Raw genomic sequence first — 19,406 nt, forward strand, 5'->3', positions numbered from 1 at the left:
TAAGTCACACACAATCCTCCAAGAAGATGATGCCTGAGTATTTTATGGGTTTTGTAGATATTGTGATGAAATATTTTTTCGAGCCCTGTAATTTCAAGTGTTTGAGGTAAAAATTGAATTTTTGCTATTGATTATATATTTCCTGAAAAATTTATTAAAATCTTTCAGTTGATTATTTTATATTTTCTAATAATACTTTTTGTATTATCTTCTTATTGTATCTTATTTCTCTGTCATGACTCATGGCACTGGCCAGCACTATCAAAGCAACATTAATGCATAAAGTGATAATAATCCATTTTATAAAAATATAATTATTATTATTAATAATCTGGAACACTAGTCTTTTACCAATAAGTATAATGCTGACTTTTGTTTTGAAATAGGTAAAACTCATAATTTATAATTTTATCCTTCCATCTCTAAAGAACAGGCACTAACTTTATTTTTTAGTTTTCAAAATTTTATTTGCATATTTTAAAAAGTGTGCATTCCAATAATTTAAAACATTTGAACAAAACAAATGGCACTCTGATTAAAGTGCATTTACAGCCTGCAAGGCATGAATTTTTAATAACTTCTTATCAATATATTTTCTAAACTGTGTTCTGTTTAACACTCATTCCTGAAGGTGCTTCTCTTGAACTCCTGACCTCGTGATCCACCTCCCTTGGCCTCCCAAAGTGCTGGGATTACAGGCATGAGCCACTGCGCCCAGCCAGAGCTTCTCAATAAAAGGCTTCAGTGATCAAAAATGTCTGGAAAACTCTGAATATTATGGTTTATATATAATATTTATATGTAGTTCTATATGGTCATTTATAGTGTGTATTAGTATATTAAAGTCTTTGGAATGTTCTACAATCATGAAACTTTGTTCAACACAGCATTTTCCAAAGTCACTTGATCATCGAGTCTCTTTTTTCGAATTATCATCTATCAGGAATGATTAATGCCGTAACTGAAATCTAGGACTACCCTAACTCAGGAATCCTCACCCACTGGACACTGCAATACAAGTTAACCATCCCTAACCTGAAAATGCTAAATCCAAAATGCTCCAAAACCCAAAACATTTGGAGGTCCCAGGCATTTCAGATAAGGGTCACTCAACCTGTACAGTAAGTATACAGTAACCTTCTAATCAAAACACAGCATTGCAAGCAGAGACTGAGAGTCCGGCGTTTGCTGTTGCTCACAGCTGACACAGGTATTCTGGTGATGCGACTGTGCTGCTTCACTACCTTGAACACATTATTTTTTCACTTCATGAATGGTACTTCATATTTTTTACTGGTAAGTACTTCCGTGTGAATAAATGTAAGAAGATGATTGCTTATCAATATCAATTTCTATCAATTTAGGGTCAGGAATGATGCTGATGCCAAACAACCAGCTTGTCCTCATGGGTGGCTGACATAGTGATATTTTTGCTTTCTGATGGTTCTATGTACAGAAACTTTGTTTCATCTACAAATTATTTAAAATACTACATAAAATTACCTTCAGGCTATGTCTATAGGGTTTATATGAAACATAAATGAGTTTCGTGTTTAGACTTGAATCCCTCTCCCAAGATATCTCATTACGTATATGCAAAGATTTCAAAATCCAAAAAAATTAGAAATCCAAAATACTTCTGGTACCAAGCATTTTGTAAAAGGGGTACTCAAGGCTGGGTGCGGTGGCTCACACCTGTAATCCCAGCACTTTGGGAGGCCGAGGCAGGCAGATCAAGAGGTTAGAAGATCGAGACCATCCTGGCTAACACGGTGAAACCTCATCTCTACTAAAAATGCAAAAACTTACCCAGGTGTGGTGGCAGGTGCCTGTAGTCCCAGCTACTCAGGAGGCTGAGGCAGGAGAATGGCGTGAACCCGGAAGGCAGAGCTTGCAGCGAGCCGAGATCACACCACTGCACTCCAGCCTGGGCAACAGAGTGAGACTCCGTCTCAAAAAAAAAGAAAGAAAAAGGGATACTCAGCCTGTAAAGTGGATGGATTAAAGGGGTACCCCAAAATACTGATCCTCTTATCTCTCATCTCTCAGTGTGGCCAGATGAAGTCAGGCCCCAGAAAGCAGTCTATTCCAGAGCTTCCCAGAGGGGGACCAGGGCAGGACAGGCTCTGATGGCAGGCCCCCTGTTCTGCACAGCGACAACCACAACAAATGCCATCAGGCACCCACTGCTCCCCATTGCCAAGTGTGTGACATATCATGTGGTCCTCTCCTTCAGAGGCCAGATACAGAATGCACCATTACCCAGTAGAGAGCTCCTGGAGAAGTTTCTGTTCCAGGTGCCCAAAGAGCATAGTGTTCATTCCAGTGTGCAACTACTTCAAACTGACAGGGCTCATGGCTCTAGGAAGCAGTCCCAAATCTTTATCTTCACATACTATGGGCTACTTCCATGCCTCCGTAACTGATATGTCCTTTCAGTAGCAGCCAAGCTTGTTGTGTGGCCCTAAACACACATGCATGAGAGGCCGGGAGCGGTGGCTCATGCTTGTAATCCCAGCACTTTGGGAGGCCGAGGTGGCCAGATCACTTGAGGTCAGAAGTGTGAGACCAGCCTGGCCAACATGGTGAAACCCTGTCTCTACTAAAAATACCAAAATTAGCTGGACGTGGTGGCGCACGCCTGTAGTCCCGGCTACTTAGGAAGCTGAGGCAGGAGAATCACTTGAACCTGGGAGGCAGAGGTTGCAGCGAGCCTGAGCCAAGATGTGCCACTGCACTCCAGCCTGGGCAACAGAGAGAGACTCCATCTCAAAAACAAACAAACAAAAAACACATGCATCATATATAAATTAAATCTTCGTTACTTTGAAATAATTGATATGAGACAGTTCAACTGGATTAAAAAATCATTTGGGGGGCTGGGCGCAGTGGCTCACGCCTGTAATCCCAACACTTTGGGAGGCCGAGGAGGGTGGATCAGGAGGTCAGGAGATCGAGACCATCCTGCCTAACAAGGTGAAACCCCATCTCTACTAAATGTACAAAAAATTAGCCGGGCGTGATGGCGGGCGCCTGTAGTCCCAGCTACTTGGGAGGCTGAGGCAGGAGAATGGTGTAAACCCAGGAGACAGCTTGCAGTGAGCACAGATCATGCCACCGCACTCCAGCCTGGGTGACAGAGCGAGACTCCGTCTCAAAAAAAAAAAAAAATCATTTGGATTATTAGAAAATTTTCTAAGTTATATTGGTTAATTAAAGGAAAAGTTTTTAGATGATATAATTTCAACTGGTTTGAAATATTCCAGGCAGGAGTATCAGTGACAAAGGCACAGTGAAAAAGCACAATCCAGCTGGGCACAGTGGCTTATGCCTGTAATCCCAGCACTTTGGGAGGCCGAGGCAGGCGGATCACAAGGTCAGGAGTTCGAGACCAGCCTGACCAACATGGTGAAACCCCTGTCTCTACTAAAAATACAAAAATTAGCCGGGCGTGGTGGTGCGCGCCTGTAATCCCAGCTACTCAGGAGGCTGAGGCAGGAGAATCACTTGAACTTGGGAAGTGGAGGTTGCAGTGAGCTGAGGTGGTGCCACTGCACTCCAGCCCGGGTGACAGAGCGAGACTCCGTCTCAAAAAAAAAAAAGCATAATCCTTGGGAAACTACAAAAATTTGTGCGAGGGCCAGGTGTAGTGACTCATGCCTCTAATCCTAGCACTTTGAGAGAGGCCAGGCTGGGGGCACTGCTTGAGCACTTTGGGGCCAGCCTGAGCAACATAGCGAGACCTCACTTCCACATACACACACACACAAAATTTTTTAAAAAGCAATTAGCCAGGCATGGTGGCACATGCTTATAGTCCCAACTACTCGGGAGGCTGACATGGGAGGATCCCTTAAGCCCAGGAGTTCAAGGTTGCAGTGAGCTATGATAGCACCACTGCACTGCAGCCTGAAGGATCTTGCTCTGAAAATTAAAAAAAAAAAAAAAGTGTGAGAACATGTTAAGAGATCACATTTTTGAGATAGGTAGGGGCCTAGTTCATATTTTGATTTTTTAATGGTTGGGAAAAATGCTTTTACATTTCTGCATGAACAGTTACTCATTGGTAGTAAATGATCAAAAATTGAAGAGCTCATATTAAAGATTTTTTAAAATCAGGAATTGAGTACAACTATTTCAAGCAAAAAGTTTTATATTAAAAAGTAACACTTTGGGAAGCAAGCTCAAGTTCCATCTTTAACATTTTAAATACATTTGGAACTTTTAAAAAAGGGTCATCATTTTAAAATTTCCTAATGCTCTGTTTTATTTTCTTATAAATTTTTTTACATAATGAAATACATAAAAAAATTTTTTAACATAACGATTTTTTAAATAATCAAGCCTCATATAGAGTCCCAAAGCTCATCTAGTTTTACTAGATATTGTGTGCCACACAAATATTGTTTTCCATGCTCAGGGTTTTTGTTTCTTTGTTTTTGAGACGGAGTCGTGCTCTGTCACCCAGGCTGAAGTGCTGTGGTGAGACCATGGCTCACTGTAGCATCAAACTCCCAGGCTCAAGCAATCCTCCCGCCTCAGCCACCTGAGTAGCTGGAACTACAGGCACAGACCACCATGCCTGGCTAATTTTTTTTAATTTTTGTTTTTATTTGTAGAGACAAGGTCACTCTGTGCTGACCAGGCTGGTTTTGAACTCCTGGCCTCAAGCGATCCTCCCACGTTGGCCTCTCAAAGTCCTGGGATTACACACGTGAGCCACTGAGCCTGGCCAATGTTTAGGTTTTAAAGTGATAAAAGCTGAGAAGCACTACCCCAAAGTCATTACCCATCTTGAAGTCCCTTTCAGAACTGGCTGCTCATTCTCCCGTGGCTTACCTATCTCAGGGACTTGGGGAAGGTTAGCAGTAGAGAGCTCCCCATTGCTACTCATAGCCCCATACTCCTAATCTGCCATATTTTTTGCCAGCTTCTCTAATGAAGGAAATTTTCAAACACACAGAGAAGTTGAAAGCTTAGTGTTACAAACAACTCTATACCCACCACCTAAACTATTGTTAATATTTTGCCATTTTTTGATTCCTCTTTCCATGTCTGTCTGTCTCTAAGTCAATTGCAGACATCAGAATAATTCATCCCTAAATACTTCAGCATATCTCCTAAAAATAGACATTCTCCTGCATAATCCCAATGCTATTATGACATCTTTAAAAATTAACAAAAATTCACTAAGATCATCTAATATCTATTCCATATTCAAATGTCTCCATCTGTCCCTAAATGTCTCATAGGTATTTTTTTCATACTAAAATCCAATCAAAGATTATGTACTGCATTTGGCTGTTACATATTATTTTGTTCTCTTTGAAACTAAAACAGTCCTCCATCCTTCCCCAACCCTCCCCACACACATGAAATTAGCTTGTTGAAGAGACCAGGCTATATAGCATCATACAGAATGGCCCACATCCTGGACTTGTCTGGGAGCATCCTCGTTTCAACTTCATATTAAACACTACTACCCTATTAAGGTTCATCACTTGAGGACACATAATCTACCATTCCTTCTCACTGCTATCTTCTACTGATTCCCTGATCACAGTCCTCCAAATTTCTCATTCTAACAAATTCATCTTCCTAATTCTATTTGATCATCAACACCTTTCAACCTTTCTGGGTTTTTGGTTGTTGTTGTTGTTGTTTGTTTGTTTTTGAGATAGAGTCTTGCTCTGTTGCCCAGCCTGGAATTGGCGCAATCCCAGATCACTGCAACCTCCACCTCCTCGGTTCAAGCGATCCTCCCACCTCAGCTCCCCAAGTAGCTAGGACTGCAGGCCTGTGCCACCATGCCCAGCTAATTTTTGTGTTTTTAGTAGAGACAGGTTTTTGCCATGCTGCCCAGGCTGGTCTCGAACTTCTGAGTTCAAGCAATCCACACATCTCAGCCTCCCAAAGTGCTGGGATTACAGGCGTGAGCCAGTGCACCCGGCCATCTACTTATAAACCCTTCTGAACTCTGTTCTTTCCCTTCCATTTCCATTGTCATTGCTTACGATTAGATTACAATCCCAGCACTTTGGGAGGCCTAGGTGGGTGGATCACTTGAGGTCAGAAGTTTGAAACCAGCCTGGCCAACATGATAAAACCCCACCTCTACTAAAAATACAAAAAAAAATTAGCTGGGTGTGGTGGCATGCGCCTGTAATCACAGGCTGAGGCAGGAGGATCACTTGAACATGGGAGGCAGAGGTTGCAGTAAGTGGAGATCGCACCATTGCACTCCAGGCTGGGAGGCAGAGCGAGACTCTGTCTCAAAAATAAATAAATAAATAAACACTCATCACTTCCAGCTAAATTAATGTAGTCACTTCCTGCCTTTTTGCCTTTAGTCTCCTTTCTCTCACTTCCCATTCCACCCATCAAACCATAATCCACATTCTGCTAGGATGATCTAAAATGCAAATTTAGTAATTTGACCGTCTGGTTTAAAATCCTCCAATGGTTCGCAAGGCCTTTCAAACTAACATTCAGACTCCTTAACTAGGCGCACAAAGCCCTTTATGAACTTAGGCTCCTACCTATCTCAAAAATGTGATCTCTTCACACTTTTCCACACAGATGCGCTAGGCAGGAAGTCTCTGTAGTGTCCCAGTGATAATGCTTTTTCCCAGTGCCTTTGTGACGGACACTCCTGCCTGGAATATTGCTCTCCTCCTTCCTGGCTATCTCCCATTCGTCACTCACGTTTAAGAGTAACTGACCTTTTGAAGGCTTCCCTTCTCTTTTTTGTAATCATGTAGCATACATGCTATCTCTATCATAATAGTCTATCAAACCATATTATAATTAGCAGTTTACTTATTTGTCTCCCTTTCCATACTGTAAACACCTTGAGAATAACTCTGATAGTACCTGTAAACCTACTAAAAACTCAATAAGGCCGGGCACCAGTGGCTCACGCCTGTAATCCCAGCACTTTGGGAGGCCGAGGCAGGCAGATCACTCACTCGAGGCCAGGAGTTCAAGGCCAGCCTGACCAACACGTTGAAATCCCGTCTCTAACAAAAATTAGCCAGGTGTGGTGGTGTGCGCCTGTAATCCCAGCTACTCAGGAGGCTGAGGCATGAGAATAACTTGAACCTGGGAGGCAGAGGTTACAGTGAGCCGAGATCACACCACCGCACTCCAGCCTGGGTGACAGAGTGAGGCTCTGTCTAAAAAAAAAAAATTAATACCAATCTACCAATCCTTCACAAAATCTTCCCAAAAATTGAAGAGACGGAAGCACTGCCCAACTCATTCTATAAGGCCAGTATTAACATGATTTAAAAAAAAAAACAAAACTGAGACATAAGAAGAAAACTACAAACCAACATCCATTATAAATATAAATGCAAAATCCTCAACAAAACACTTGCAAAACATAATCCAGCCACCTTATGGGGGATTATCCACTATGACCAAATGGGATTTCTCCCAAGAATGCAACATATGAAAACCAATCACCATAATACACCACATTAATAGAATGAAGAAGAGCAAAAAAACCACGTCATCTCAATAGACACAGAACAAGTATTTGACAATACATAACATCTTTTCATTATAAAAACACTCAGAAAGCTAGGAATAGTGATTTGATCATAGCACATTATGTGCACATATCAAAATGTCACACTGTGCTCCATAAACATGTACAATTATTATGTGTCAATTAAAAAATACTTCTTAAGGTTATTGTTTAAAAGAAAACTAGGAATAGAAGTGAACTTCCTCATCAGGACAAAAGGTATTTATGAAAAACTCACAACTAACATCATACTTAATGAATGGCAAAAGGTATTCTGCGTGCCCTTAGAATAAGCATGTCTTAGAAAGGAAATGTCTATTTTATGTTAATCTGGCACACACGTTAAGGGGAGCTTCTACTGTATTTCTGAAGCTACTTTGGTCTAAGTTTATAGCACAGATGCCAAAAGCATGCAGTTTTGGGAAATGTTAGAGAAATGGCCAATATACAAAATATCCTTTTAAAACATATAATTCACTGAGTGTGGTGGTACATGCCTATAGTCCCCACTACTCAGGAGGCTGAGGTGGGAAGATCACTTGAGCCCAGGAGTTTGAGACTGAGTAACATACCATCTTTAAAAAAAAAAAAGTATCATTCTAAGTTTTGTAATGAGAGTACTTTGAGAGTCAGGCTATTTGTTACTGATACACTGTGTCAGTATACTTTTGTTTTTCATTTTGTTTTGTAGAATACAAATTCCTAAAGAGTTTCCTGTATACTTATCTAGAACTATTCTAAAAAATATTTAAGAGTAAGAACTATAACAATTCTGTCATGTAAAAAAAAAAATCAATCCAAAGCTGGGCACCATGGCTCACACCTATAGTCCCAGCTGCTCCAGAGGCTAAGGCAGGAGGATCACTTAAGCCCAGGAGTTTGAGACTAGCCAGGGCCACACAGTGAGACCCCATCTCAGAAACAAACAAACAAAAAAATCAATCCAAGAAGGAAATACTCTACGAGTAAAATATTGTTTGATTTAGTCCAATTCTCAAAACCCCAAGCCACCAATGGTGGCACACGCCTATAGTCCCAGCTACTCAGCAAGCTAATAGCTTGGGCCCAGGAGTTCAAGTCTAGCCTGACAACATAGGGAGACCCTGCCTCCAAAAACAAAACAAAACAGGCGGTAGTTCACACCTGTAATCCCAGCACTTTGGGAGGCTGAGGGGGGAGGATTGCTTGAGGCCAGGAGTTCAAGACTAGCCTGGGCAACATAGTGAGATCCTGTCTCTACAAAAAAGTTAAAATTCTACAATTTAAATTTAGCTGGGCATGGTGGCACATGCCTGTAGTCCCAGCCACTTGGGAGGCTGAGGTGGAAGGATCGCTTGAGCCCAGGAGGTCAAGGCTGCAGTAAGCCATAATTCCACCACTGCACCCTAGCCTGCTCAACACAGCAAAACCCCATCTCAAAAAAAACCTCCAAATGATGTCAATCTTCCCCAAATAGGAAAACATAATTATAACAGAGATTACAGAAGAGGCCAGTAAGTATGTATATATTGCTGGTTAAGAGCACTGACCTGGAGCCAGCCACCACTGGCTTTACCATGTACTAGCTGTGAGACCTTGGGCAAGTTACTTAACCTCTCTGTGCCCAAGTCTCCCCACTTGCCACATGGTGATAATAGCATCTTCTTTGGAAACCAGTATCGTAGTTCCTCATAAAGTTACACATCAAATTACCATATGATCTAGCAATTCCACTTCTGAGTAAATAACTAAAAGTATTGTAAGTGGGAACTCGAACAGATACTTACACACCAGTGTTCACAGTAGCATTATTCACAATAGACAGAAGGTGGAAACAGCCCAAATGTCCATCAACAGATGGATAAACAAAATGCGGCATACACATACAATGTTATATTACTTAGCCTTGAAAAGGAAGGAAATTCTGACACATTCTTATAGGGTAGATGAACCTTGAAGACATTATACTAAGTGAAATAAGTCAGACACAAGACAAATTATTGTATGACTCCACCTATCTGAAGTACCTAGAGTGCTCAAACTCATTGAGGCAGAAAGCAGAACGGTAGTTTCCAGGAGGGGGAGATGTGAAGTTATTGATTAGTGGGCACAGAGCTTTAGTTTGGGGTGACAAAAAGGTTCTGAAGTTGGATGGTGGTGGCAGCTACACAACAATTTGAGATACTAGTTCTTAGGTGTGCTTTTTAAGTTATTACCCTTTATATTAACAAGGTTGATTTTTTTTCTCTTACTTAAAAATAATTCAAAATACTAAAAAAAAAAAAAAATCTTTCAGAAAAGAAACTAAGGCCTGAGCAACATGGTAAAACCCTATCTCTACAAAAAAATACAAAAATTAGCTGGGCGTGCTGGTGTGCACCTGTAGTTCCAGCTACTCAGGAAACTGAGGCAGGAGGATGGCTGGAGCCTGGGAAGTCAAAGTGAGCCAAGATCACACCACTGTACTTCAGCTCAGGCAACAGAACAAGAACATGTTGGAAAGAAAGAAAAGAAACTAAAGAAACATGAGGAAAAGTTCAAATTCTTGCTCCTTAACTTCCCTATAATGAAACAGAATGAGAGAACGCAAGGTGGGGATAGGCTCAAGTTTTTTTAATAAGACACATTGAAGGAGTTTGGATTTTATTTCAAGGACAATAGCTATCAAATGAAGATTTATAGAGTAGGGAGTATCTGGCTAGATGTATAATCAATGAGGATAACTTAACTGGAAGGAAGCAAGGCTGGAGGCAGAGAGATGGTTAAGTGATTGACACAGTGATGGGGAGAAGGTATGAATACACAGTGATGGGGAGAAGGTATGAATGCACTGTACCCTGTGTTCCCCATAACACCGTCATTGTGTGATGGTCTCTTCTTCCACCTTCCATTAGATGTTCGATCAGTAAAGTCTGAGGCCTCATCTCATCACTGTTGTATCCCAGGCCCTAGCATAAAGGAGACACATGAAGAGTACTTGGTGATCAATAAAAATTGTCATATGAGTGATTACGTGATGAAAAAATAAATCATCCCTGGTATTTTCACTTCAAAGCAAAATCTGAGAAAGGACCATGCTTTCAAATAATGTTTAATAAACATTTATTGATGGAAGATGACCTCAAAGAAGAGTGAGTCAGTAAGGAACATTTCTTGAACTGAATGAAACCTAACATTGAGTATAACTATTTCTTTCAAGAAATTAGCTAGGGAAAAGAGAACTGAAGGGTTGGCAGACCAAGAGAAAAAAAATTTAGAAAACTTGAGAATGTGAGGAAAAAGGACGAACTCAGTCAAGACAGCAGTCTAAAGATGTAAGTTCTTATTGCCTGTAACCTGTGCCTTCAACTTCATCCTTCACACTGTTGCTAAAGTGGTGGGCACAATATGCGTATCTGATGACACTTCTCAGCTTCAGTGCCCCACCATCTACGGGGTAAAGTCAAGGATCAGGAGCAAGACACAGGAAAACCTCCCTGGCTAGTCAGCTATTCCTGCCTTGCTCTTGACACCACCTGCAATAACTCCCCAGGGTGAGAGAACCAGTACCAGGCCAGTTCCATGTGAACCACCCAAAAATATAGATCTATAAGCTCTGCCCCTGGAAACTCTGACTCAACAGGTCTGGGGTATGGCCAGGAATCTGTATTTTTACAAAGGTCCTCAGGGGACTCGGATGAGCCGCCAAGTTTGGGAACCACACTATATTAGTATAACACGGCATTTATAAAGAGCACCAGGTTTTGCATCCAGAAAGACCCCAAAACAAATCCCTCCTTGATCCTTTATAGGCTAAATGGTCTTGGGCAAGTTAACTATTTTCCCTACGTATTGCAGAGATTTTTCTATTCTAAAATGGGAATAATACCTTAATCAAAGAATATTGTAAGTATTAAATGAGAAAATATATGTAAAGTACTTAACAAGTATACATAAACATATACTATGTATGTATGTAAACTCAATAGATGTTAACTGTTAATAACTCTATTTAACACCTAACTGTTCAAACCATCTCCACCTCCTCACCATTCTCAACTTTTGTTCATGCCCCTCTCTCTGCCTGGTACTCTCCCCTGATTTTTTTTCCCCTGCTGGCTGCTGCAATCTCCTCCACCAAGCCTCCACTGACATAAGCCCAATCTTCCTTCCCTCCTAGGGGAGGGCCAAGTACCTATCCTCTACGATTCCACAGTACCCTGTGCTTACCCCTCTTCATTCATTCAATAATATTTATTGAGCATCTCTTAGGTATTAGACACTGAAGACACATTTTTTTTTTTTTTTTTGAGATGGAGTCTCGCTCTGCAGACTAGAATGCAGTGGCACAATCTCTGGTCACAGCAAGCTCCGCCTCCAGGGTTCACGCCATTCTCCTGCCTCAGCCTCCAGAGTAGCTGGGACTATAGGCACCTGCAACCATGCCCGGCTAATTTTTTTGTATTTTTAGTAGAGACGGGGTTTCACCGTGTTAGCTGGGATAGTCTCAATCTCCTGACCTCATGATCCGCCTGCCTTGGCCTCCCAAAGTGCTGGGATTACAGGCTTGAACCACCGTGCCTGGCCACTGAAGACACATTCTAATAGAAAATCATGTATCAAACAAATTACACAAATGCAGTAGTCTCCCTTTGTCCACAGTTTCACTTTCCACAGTTTCAGTTAGCACAGTCAACCGTGGTCCAAATATATTAAGTGGAAAATTCCAGAAATAAACAATTCTTAAGTTTTAAGTTGCACGCAGTTGAGCAGTATGATGAAATCTCACGTCATTCCACTCCATCCCATCCCTTCTTCATTACAAGAAGGGTGAGTACAGTACAATAAGATATTTTGAGAGAGAGACCAGTCACATAACTTTTATTACAGTATATTGTTAAAACTAATCTATTTTATCATTAGTTATTAGTATTCAGCTCTTGCTGTGCCTAATTTAAAAATTAAACTTTATTGGCCGGGTGTGGTGGCTCATGCCTGTAATCCCAGCACTCTGGGAGGCTGAGGCAGGTGGATCACATGAGGTCAAGAGCTCAAGACCAGCCTGGCCAACATGGTGAAACCCCATGTCTACTAAAAATACAAAAATTAGCTGAGTGTCGTGGCACATGCCTGTAGTCCCAGCTACTCAGGAGGCTGAGGGAGGAGAATTGCTTGAACCCAGGAGGCAGAGGTTGCAGTGGGCGGAGATCCAAGATTGCACCACTGCACTCCAGCCTGGGTGACACAGCAAGACTCCGCCTCAAAAAACAAACAAAACAAAAAAACAAAAAAACTTTATCATGGGTATGTATGTATAGGAAAAATCATGTATATATAGGGTTCAGTACTATCCATTGTTTCAGGCATCCACTGGGGGGTCTTGGTGTAGTATTCCCCATGGATAAAGTAAGGGACTACTATAATTATGATCATGATTAAATTATTGCACAGCAATTATTTGTGTCTGTCTTTTCCCCACTAAATAATAAATACTTCAAAGCTATATCAAATTCATCTTTATATCTCCTGTATTCAGCAATGTCTGACAAAAAAGGAATATTAATAAATAATCTTAACTAAGAAGGAAGGCTTAATTAATGATGAGGGGTCCTGGAGAAGACAAGTGTGGATGATATCATGAATATAAATGGAAAAATTAGCCTTGAACAAGAGAAGGAAGAGCTCTTCTACTAAGATAACTAAAGGGAGATAGGAAAAGACAATGTTGATTAGGTACGTTTAAAGACAGAGGCAACAAGTGAAGGGATTCCAGGCCTAATGGCTCCTATTTTTAAAATAAGAAGCAAGATCATCTAGTGAGAATTTGGAGGTTAAAGTTGGATCAGAAGGCTTTTTTTTTTTTTCAGGAGGCTTAAAGGCAGATTTCTCCCCATTCCCAAGCCAGTAGTGGGCTAAAGTAGACATTTGTCAATATTGCCGCCTCCTCCTCCGCTTCCTCCTTTTTCTCCTCCTTCTATTCTTCCCCTCCCCTTCCTCTCCTTTTCTTTTTTTTTTTTTTGACCCAGGATCCAAACATTCATTGTCTTTTGAGGGAATCCTATTGTGTATAATATTGGCAGAAAAGTGTCTACCTTCTCACTAAGTAAGCCAAAGAAGGCAGCTCTTTCCTCTCCCAGCTCCCTGGTAGCAAAGGAATAGGCATGTGACCTATACTCAGCCAATCAGATGTTCTTGTGCAAGATTTTGAATCCTAAGCAGGTAACATAAAAATGGAGAGACAGTATTAAAATTATTTATGGGAATGAGATTTTGAATCCTAAGCAGGTAATATAAAAATGGAGAGACAGTATTAAAATTATTTATGGGAATGGCAGAAGAAATAACAGCAAGAATGTAGGAGCAATAGCATATTAACCACTGTCCTAGTGCCATGGCATTAGCTGGGGTACATGCTGCTGGGCCTCTTTGCTTCCTGCCCATTTTCCAAGCTGGTTCTCCAGCTTCCCTGTTGATTTTGTGAGCTACCTACTATCTTCTAATAAATTCCTTTTCTACTTCATTAGCCAGAATCATTTGATATTAGCCATTTGTTTGACTGATAAGCCAGTTGGGGGAAGGGGGACAGCCTAGACATCTTGGTAAGATCCAACACCGGTATTATATATGTAAGGGAGCTGGGCGCAGCGGCTCACGCTTGGAATCCCAGCGCTTCAGGAGGCCAAGGTGGAAGGATTGCTTGAGCTCAGGAGTTCAAGACCAGCCCGGGCAACATAGCAAGACCTCATCTCTACTAAAAATAAAATTTTAAAATTAGCCAAATGCAGTGGTGCACACCTATAGTCCCAGCTACTCAGGAGGCTGAGGTGGGATGATTGCTTGAGCCCAGCCATTCGAGGCTGCAGTGAGCTGTGATCACATCACTGTACTCCAGCCTGGAGAACAAAGCAAGACCTGGTCTCAAAAGAAAAAAGAAAAATAAAATAAATATATATGTAAGGGAGCAGAGCACCTCTGGAAATTAGGAGATGGTGGTCAGTCAATAGAATGAAGGAGTCAAGATTTCAGAGTGTCTTACAGTCTAAAACTCATGAGAGTAAAATGTTGGAAAGAAGTGGAAGTGAAGGTCACTGGAGTTGAAAAGAACAAGGATGATGAAACTAGCATGTGGCATGGTAGTCCACCTGGCTACTGAAGCCACCCAGAATGATAGTGGAATTTGAGATGGACAGAAAACTGAGAAAAGAGTGCCAAAGTCTTTGATAAACAAGGGATAAGCCACAGGCAGACTAATAAATGACAGTGACAAAGAATGACAGAAAATGATTAAGATGACACGAATTTCAGGGCCAGACACAGTGGCTCACACCTGTAACCCCAGCACTTTGGGAGGCCGAGGTGGGCGGATCACCTGAGGTCAAGAAGTCAAGATCAGCCTGGCCAACATGGTGAAACCTCGTTTCTACTAAAAATACAAAAAATTAGCTGGGTGTCGTGGAGGGCGCCTGTAATCCCAGCTAGTCAGGAGGCTGAGGCAGGAGAATTGCTTGAACCCAGGAGGCGGAGGTTGTGGTGAGCCAAGATCACACCATTGCACTCCAGCCTGGGCAACAAGAGCGAAACTCTGTCTCAAAAAATAAAAATAAACCAAGAAAAAAAAAAAAAAGATGGCACGAATTTCAAAGGAAGAAGAATTTTTATATGAGGGTGAAAGAACAATGATTTGGAATTGGAAGTAGACTGATTCAGCTTACTGGCTTGAAGACAAAATGGTATGGAAGAATGAACAGCTTTCATTCAAGATGGTCCCCGAAGAGTGGCATTCTAGCAGGAAAGCCAGGATTTAGTTAAGACAAAGAAATGAGAGGGGTAGTCTATAAAAAGAGTATTCGTAAAGAAGTTTATTCACGTTAGAGTAAGTCTGATGCTCCAAAGGACTCTATGGAAAGTGTTGGAAGGAAAGTCAGTAGAAGAACGAGATAGGATAGGTTAAAAAAAATAAAAAGGTCAGAGCTACACAATCAGCCCTCTGTACACCCATGGATTCAACTGTATATTGAAAATATTTGGGGAAAAAACTGCGTCTATACTGAACATGTACAGTCTTTTTTCCTTATCATTATTCCCTAAACAATACAGTATAAAAACTATTTATACAGCATTTACATTGTATTAGGTATTATAACTGATCTAGAGATGATTTAAAGTATACAAGAAGATGTGCATAGGTTATATGCAAATATTCTGCCATTTTATGTAAGGGACTTCAGCATCTGTGGATTGTGGTATCCACAGGAGGTCCTGGAGCCTATCCCCGCCACATGCCAAGGGATGACTGCATGGAGAAGGGAATACAAGAAAAAACAGTTGAGCAGAGGTGTCCACATATAAAATAGACATTAAGTGGCTGCTGCTAAACATAAGTATAATGAAGAAAATTCATATTTAAATACAAAGGCAATGATGCTATAGAATATTTATCCACTCCTTTACCTAAGGCCTAGGCTCCAAGCGTTTATTCCCAGGCTAGATTCGAATCTGTCGCGAACAAGTTACTTGATCTCTTTAAACTTCAACTGGCGGTAGCAGTTCCTTTCTGGATTGTAAATGCCAAATCAACAACATGTGACAGTCTAACACAATGCTTAGAACATGTAGGCACTCGTGCCCAGTAGGCTACGAAATTCTTCAAGACAGGGTTGTAGAAGACAACCTCACAGATAGCTTCCAGTGATTCCTGCCTCCTGGTAACGTCCATATGGCTTCCAGTGATTCCCGCCTCCTGGCTTGCACACATTCGTGTAGTCCCCTTTCACAATACACCAGGGCTGACCCATGGGACCAACAGAATATGGCAGAAGTAACAGCACATCACTTTCATACTAGATTTTCATGTTGGCCCCCCCACACCCCTCTTACCACGAGTCCTGCGGGAAACCAGCTGCCTATGGGTAACCCCACTCAAGCAGCACTCAAGCAGCCTATGGGTAACCCCAGGAAAGCAGAGTCTCTGCCCAGCGAATCCATCAGATTACGGCAGCCCCAGCCAACATCTTGACTACAACCTCATGAGAGACTCGGAGCCAGAACCAGCCAATTAAACAACTTCTAGATTCCTGACCCTAAGAAACTGTGTGAAAAAATAAATGTTTATTGTCTTAAGCCACTAAGTTTTGGGGGTAATTTGTTACCACAAAATAGATGACTAATAGGTAATGGTACTAGATAACATCTAGAGGTATGGTACGGGAAAACGGGGTGCTGGCATAACACATGCCTAAAAATGTGGGAGAGGCTTTGCAGCCAAGCAGTACTGGCCCTTCCGTAGGCTCTAGGTTAGAGCTTAAAGGAAAGTGAGGAAAATCACATTGGAAACTGCAGAGAGAGATCCTTTTTATGCAATAGCAGAAATTTTGCAACATTGTCACCTGTATCAACATGGAAAGTAGAAAATAAACTGGGTAATCTAGATAAGGGGATTTCCAGGAAAAGCACTGAAGGTGCTTCCTGGTTCCTTCCAGTTGCGCATAATAAAATACAAGAGATGGGTGGGCTCAGTGACTCATGCCTGTCATCCACACTTTGGGAGACTGAGGTGGTAGGATCACAATCACTTAAGGCCAGCCTGAGCAACACAGAGAGACCTCATCTCTACAAAAAAATTTAAAAATAGTGAGGCACGGTGGTACGCACCTGTAGTTCTTGCTACTCGGGAAGGTGAGGTGGGAGAATTGCTTGAGCCCAAGGAGTTCAAGGTTACAGTGAGCTATGATCACACCACTGCAATCCAGCCTGGGGGATAGAGTGAGAACCTGTCCTTCTTTTTTTTTTTTGAGATGGAGTATTGCTCTTGTCACTCAGGCTGGAGTGCAGTGGCACAATCTCGGCTCACTGCAACCTCCACCTCCCGGATTCAAGCGATTCTCCTGACTTAGCCTCCCAAGTAGCTGGGGTTACAGGCACCTGCCACCACGCCCGGCTAATTTTTGTATTTTTAGTAGAGACGGGGTTTCGCCATGTTGGCCAGGATGGTCTGGATCTCCTGACCTCATGATCTGCCCGCCTTGGCCTCCCAAAGTGCTGGGATGACAGGTGTGAGCCACCACGCCCAGCTGAGAACCTGTCTCTTTTAAACAAACAAACAAAAAATAAAATATAAGAGGAGAGATAACCTAAAGGAAAGCCTGTTAAACAAAAAGGAGCCAGGAATTGCTAGTTGTGAAAATTCCCTAGATCTCCAGATGGCAAGAAAACGCTAAGAAGTGGCTTCTTAAAGATCAAATTTAGGGCACTGCCAGGAAAACATAATAGAGTATATGGTTCTAGAGTCCTTTCTTAGGACTTCAGAATTATCAAATGTGGTGCATCAAGGCAACATTCAGACTAGCAAAGAATCTCTAGAAAGTTTAAGGGTGAGTCTTACAGATCCTTTCACTCAAACAACAGGGTTTAAAAAGAAGTTTAATGTCCCAAGCGTAGGGGCTCACACCTGTAATCCCAGCACTTTGGGAGGCTGAGGCCGGCAGATCACGAGGTCAGAAGTTTGAGACCAGCCTGGCCAATATGGTGAAACCCCATCACTGCTAAAAATACAAAAATTAGCCAGGCATGGTGGCGTGCACCTATAGACCCAGCTACTTGGGAGGCTGAGGCAGGAGACTCACTTGAGCCCAGGAGGCAGAGGTTACAGTGAGCCGAGATTGTGCCACTGCACTCCAGCCTGGGTAACAGAGCGAGACTCCATCTAAGAAAAAAAAAAAAAAGAAGTTTAATGTCTCTTAGCTATCTTAGTAGGAGCCAAAGACAGAGAACAGCTTATCTCAAACAAATTTGTGTATATGGCTTTTGTCTAACGGACAATAAGATTCGTGGGAGACCTATGAAAAATTTTAAAAGGAAGCTATTTGCAGAAACACCTTCAGCCTGAACTAAAAAGGACAAAGAGATTACAAAAGGAAAAACGTCCTTTGGACTCCCAAAACTTCTATTGACAGGAATCAGGCTTAGAAAACTGCTTAGCTGTAAACATGTACTACTTCTCGTAAAAGAAAAGATGACAAAGAGTCGAACCAAGAGCTCAGGGGACAGAGCTAAAGGCCACCTAGAATCACTTCTGGACAGTAAGACTGAGTCCTAATCAATAAATGTCCAATACTTGCCAGGCTCAGTTTTATGAACCAACAACTCCTGTGTTCCTCCCATTTCCTCCTTACTATGGAGGAATACCAAAAAGTATACCAAAAAAAAATGTATCCCCAAAGTTCGTGTGTTGGAAACTGAATCCCCCATGCAAGTTTTGGGAGGTGGAAGCTTAAGAGGTGATTAGGCCACAAGGGCTCTGCCCTCATGAATGGATTAATGCTGTTATCTTAGGAGCAGGTATGTTATAGCAGGAGTGGGTTCCTTAACAGGAATGAGTTCAGCCTCCTTCCCCATCCCCATATGATGCCTTCTACCACGTTATGATGCAGCAAGAAGGCCCTCACCAGATGCAGACCCTCAATCTCGGACTTTCCAGCCTCCAGAAATGTGAGAAATAAACTTATGTTCTTCATAAGTTACCTAGTCTGTGGTATCCTGTTACAGCAGCACAAATACACGAAGACATCTTCTTTTTTGATAGAAGTGTCTGTGGATGTTACCTTTTCCCATTGTATGTTGAGTGGTAAGGGGCAAGTAACATCTCTCTAGTTCACAGGTCTATAGATCAAGAGAAACCACTCAAGAAGTCATACATAAGTAGCTACAGCTAAGGAACCTCATTACCACCTGGGCTTGATTTAGATATGATATTCTGGACTGTGAGCTGATGCTGTAATAGCTGTAATGGGATGGAAGGCCCATTCTAGTGGGCCTTTGGAGAGAGTGAGTGCATTCTACACGTGCGGGAAACGTGAATCACTGGAGGCCAGAAGGCAGACTGTGGTAGCCAGCCTCCGAGATGGTTCCCGATGACCCT

General features: G+C 41.9%; 1 protein-coding gene across 6 annotated transcripts in view; it reads right to left on the reverse strand.

Annotated features, from left to right (window-relative positions):
* The window catches only part of EFCAB2 (EF-hand calcium binding domain 2), a 158,784-nt gene that overhangs the window by 113,331 nt on the left and 26,047 nt on the right, over positions 1-19,406 (reverse strand). For 4 of the 6 annotated variants that reach the window (XM_055373945.2, XM_055373940.2, XM_055373947.2 and 1 more), the window contains exon 2: positions 1,810-1,951. The exons of 1 other annotated variant lie outside the window; for it this stretch is intronic. In XM_055373945.2, coding sequence (XP_055229920.2) covers positions 1,810-1,951 — 142 coding nt within the window. Of the gene's footprint in view, positions 1-1,809; positions 1,952-10,346; positions 10,459-19,406 lie in introns of all 6 variants that reach the window. One more of the 6 variants, XM_055373939.2, reaches the window with a different exon arrangement.

The sequence above is a fragment of the Gorilla gorilla genome, chromosome 1 (genome assembly GCF_029281585.2).
Source record: "Gorilla gorilla gorilla isolate KB3781 chromosome 1, NHGRI_mGorGor1-v2.1_pri, whole genome shotgun sequence".
NCBI lineage: Eukaryota > Metazoa > Chordata > Mammalia > Primates > Hominidae > Gorilla > Gorilla gorilla.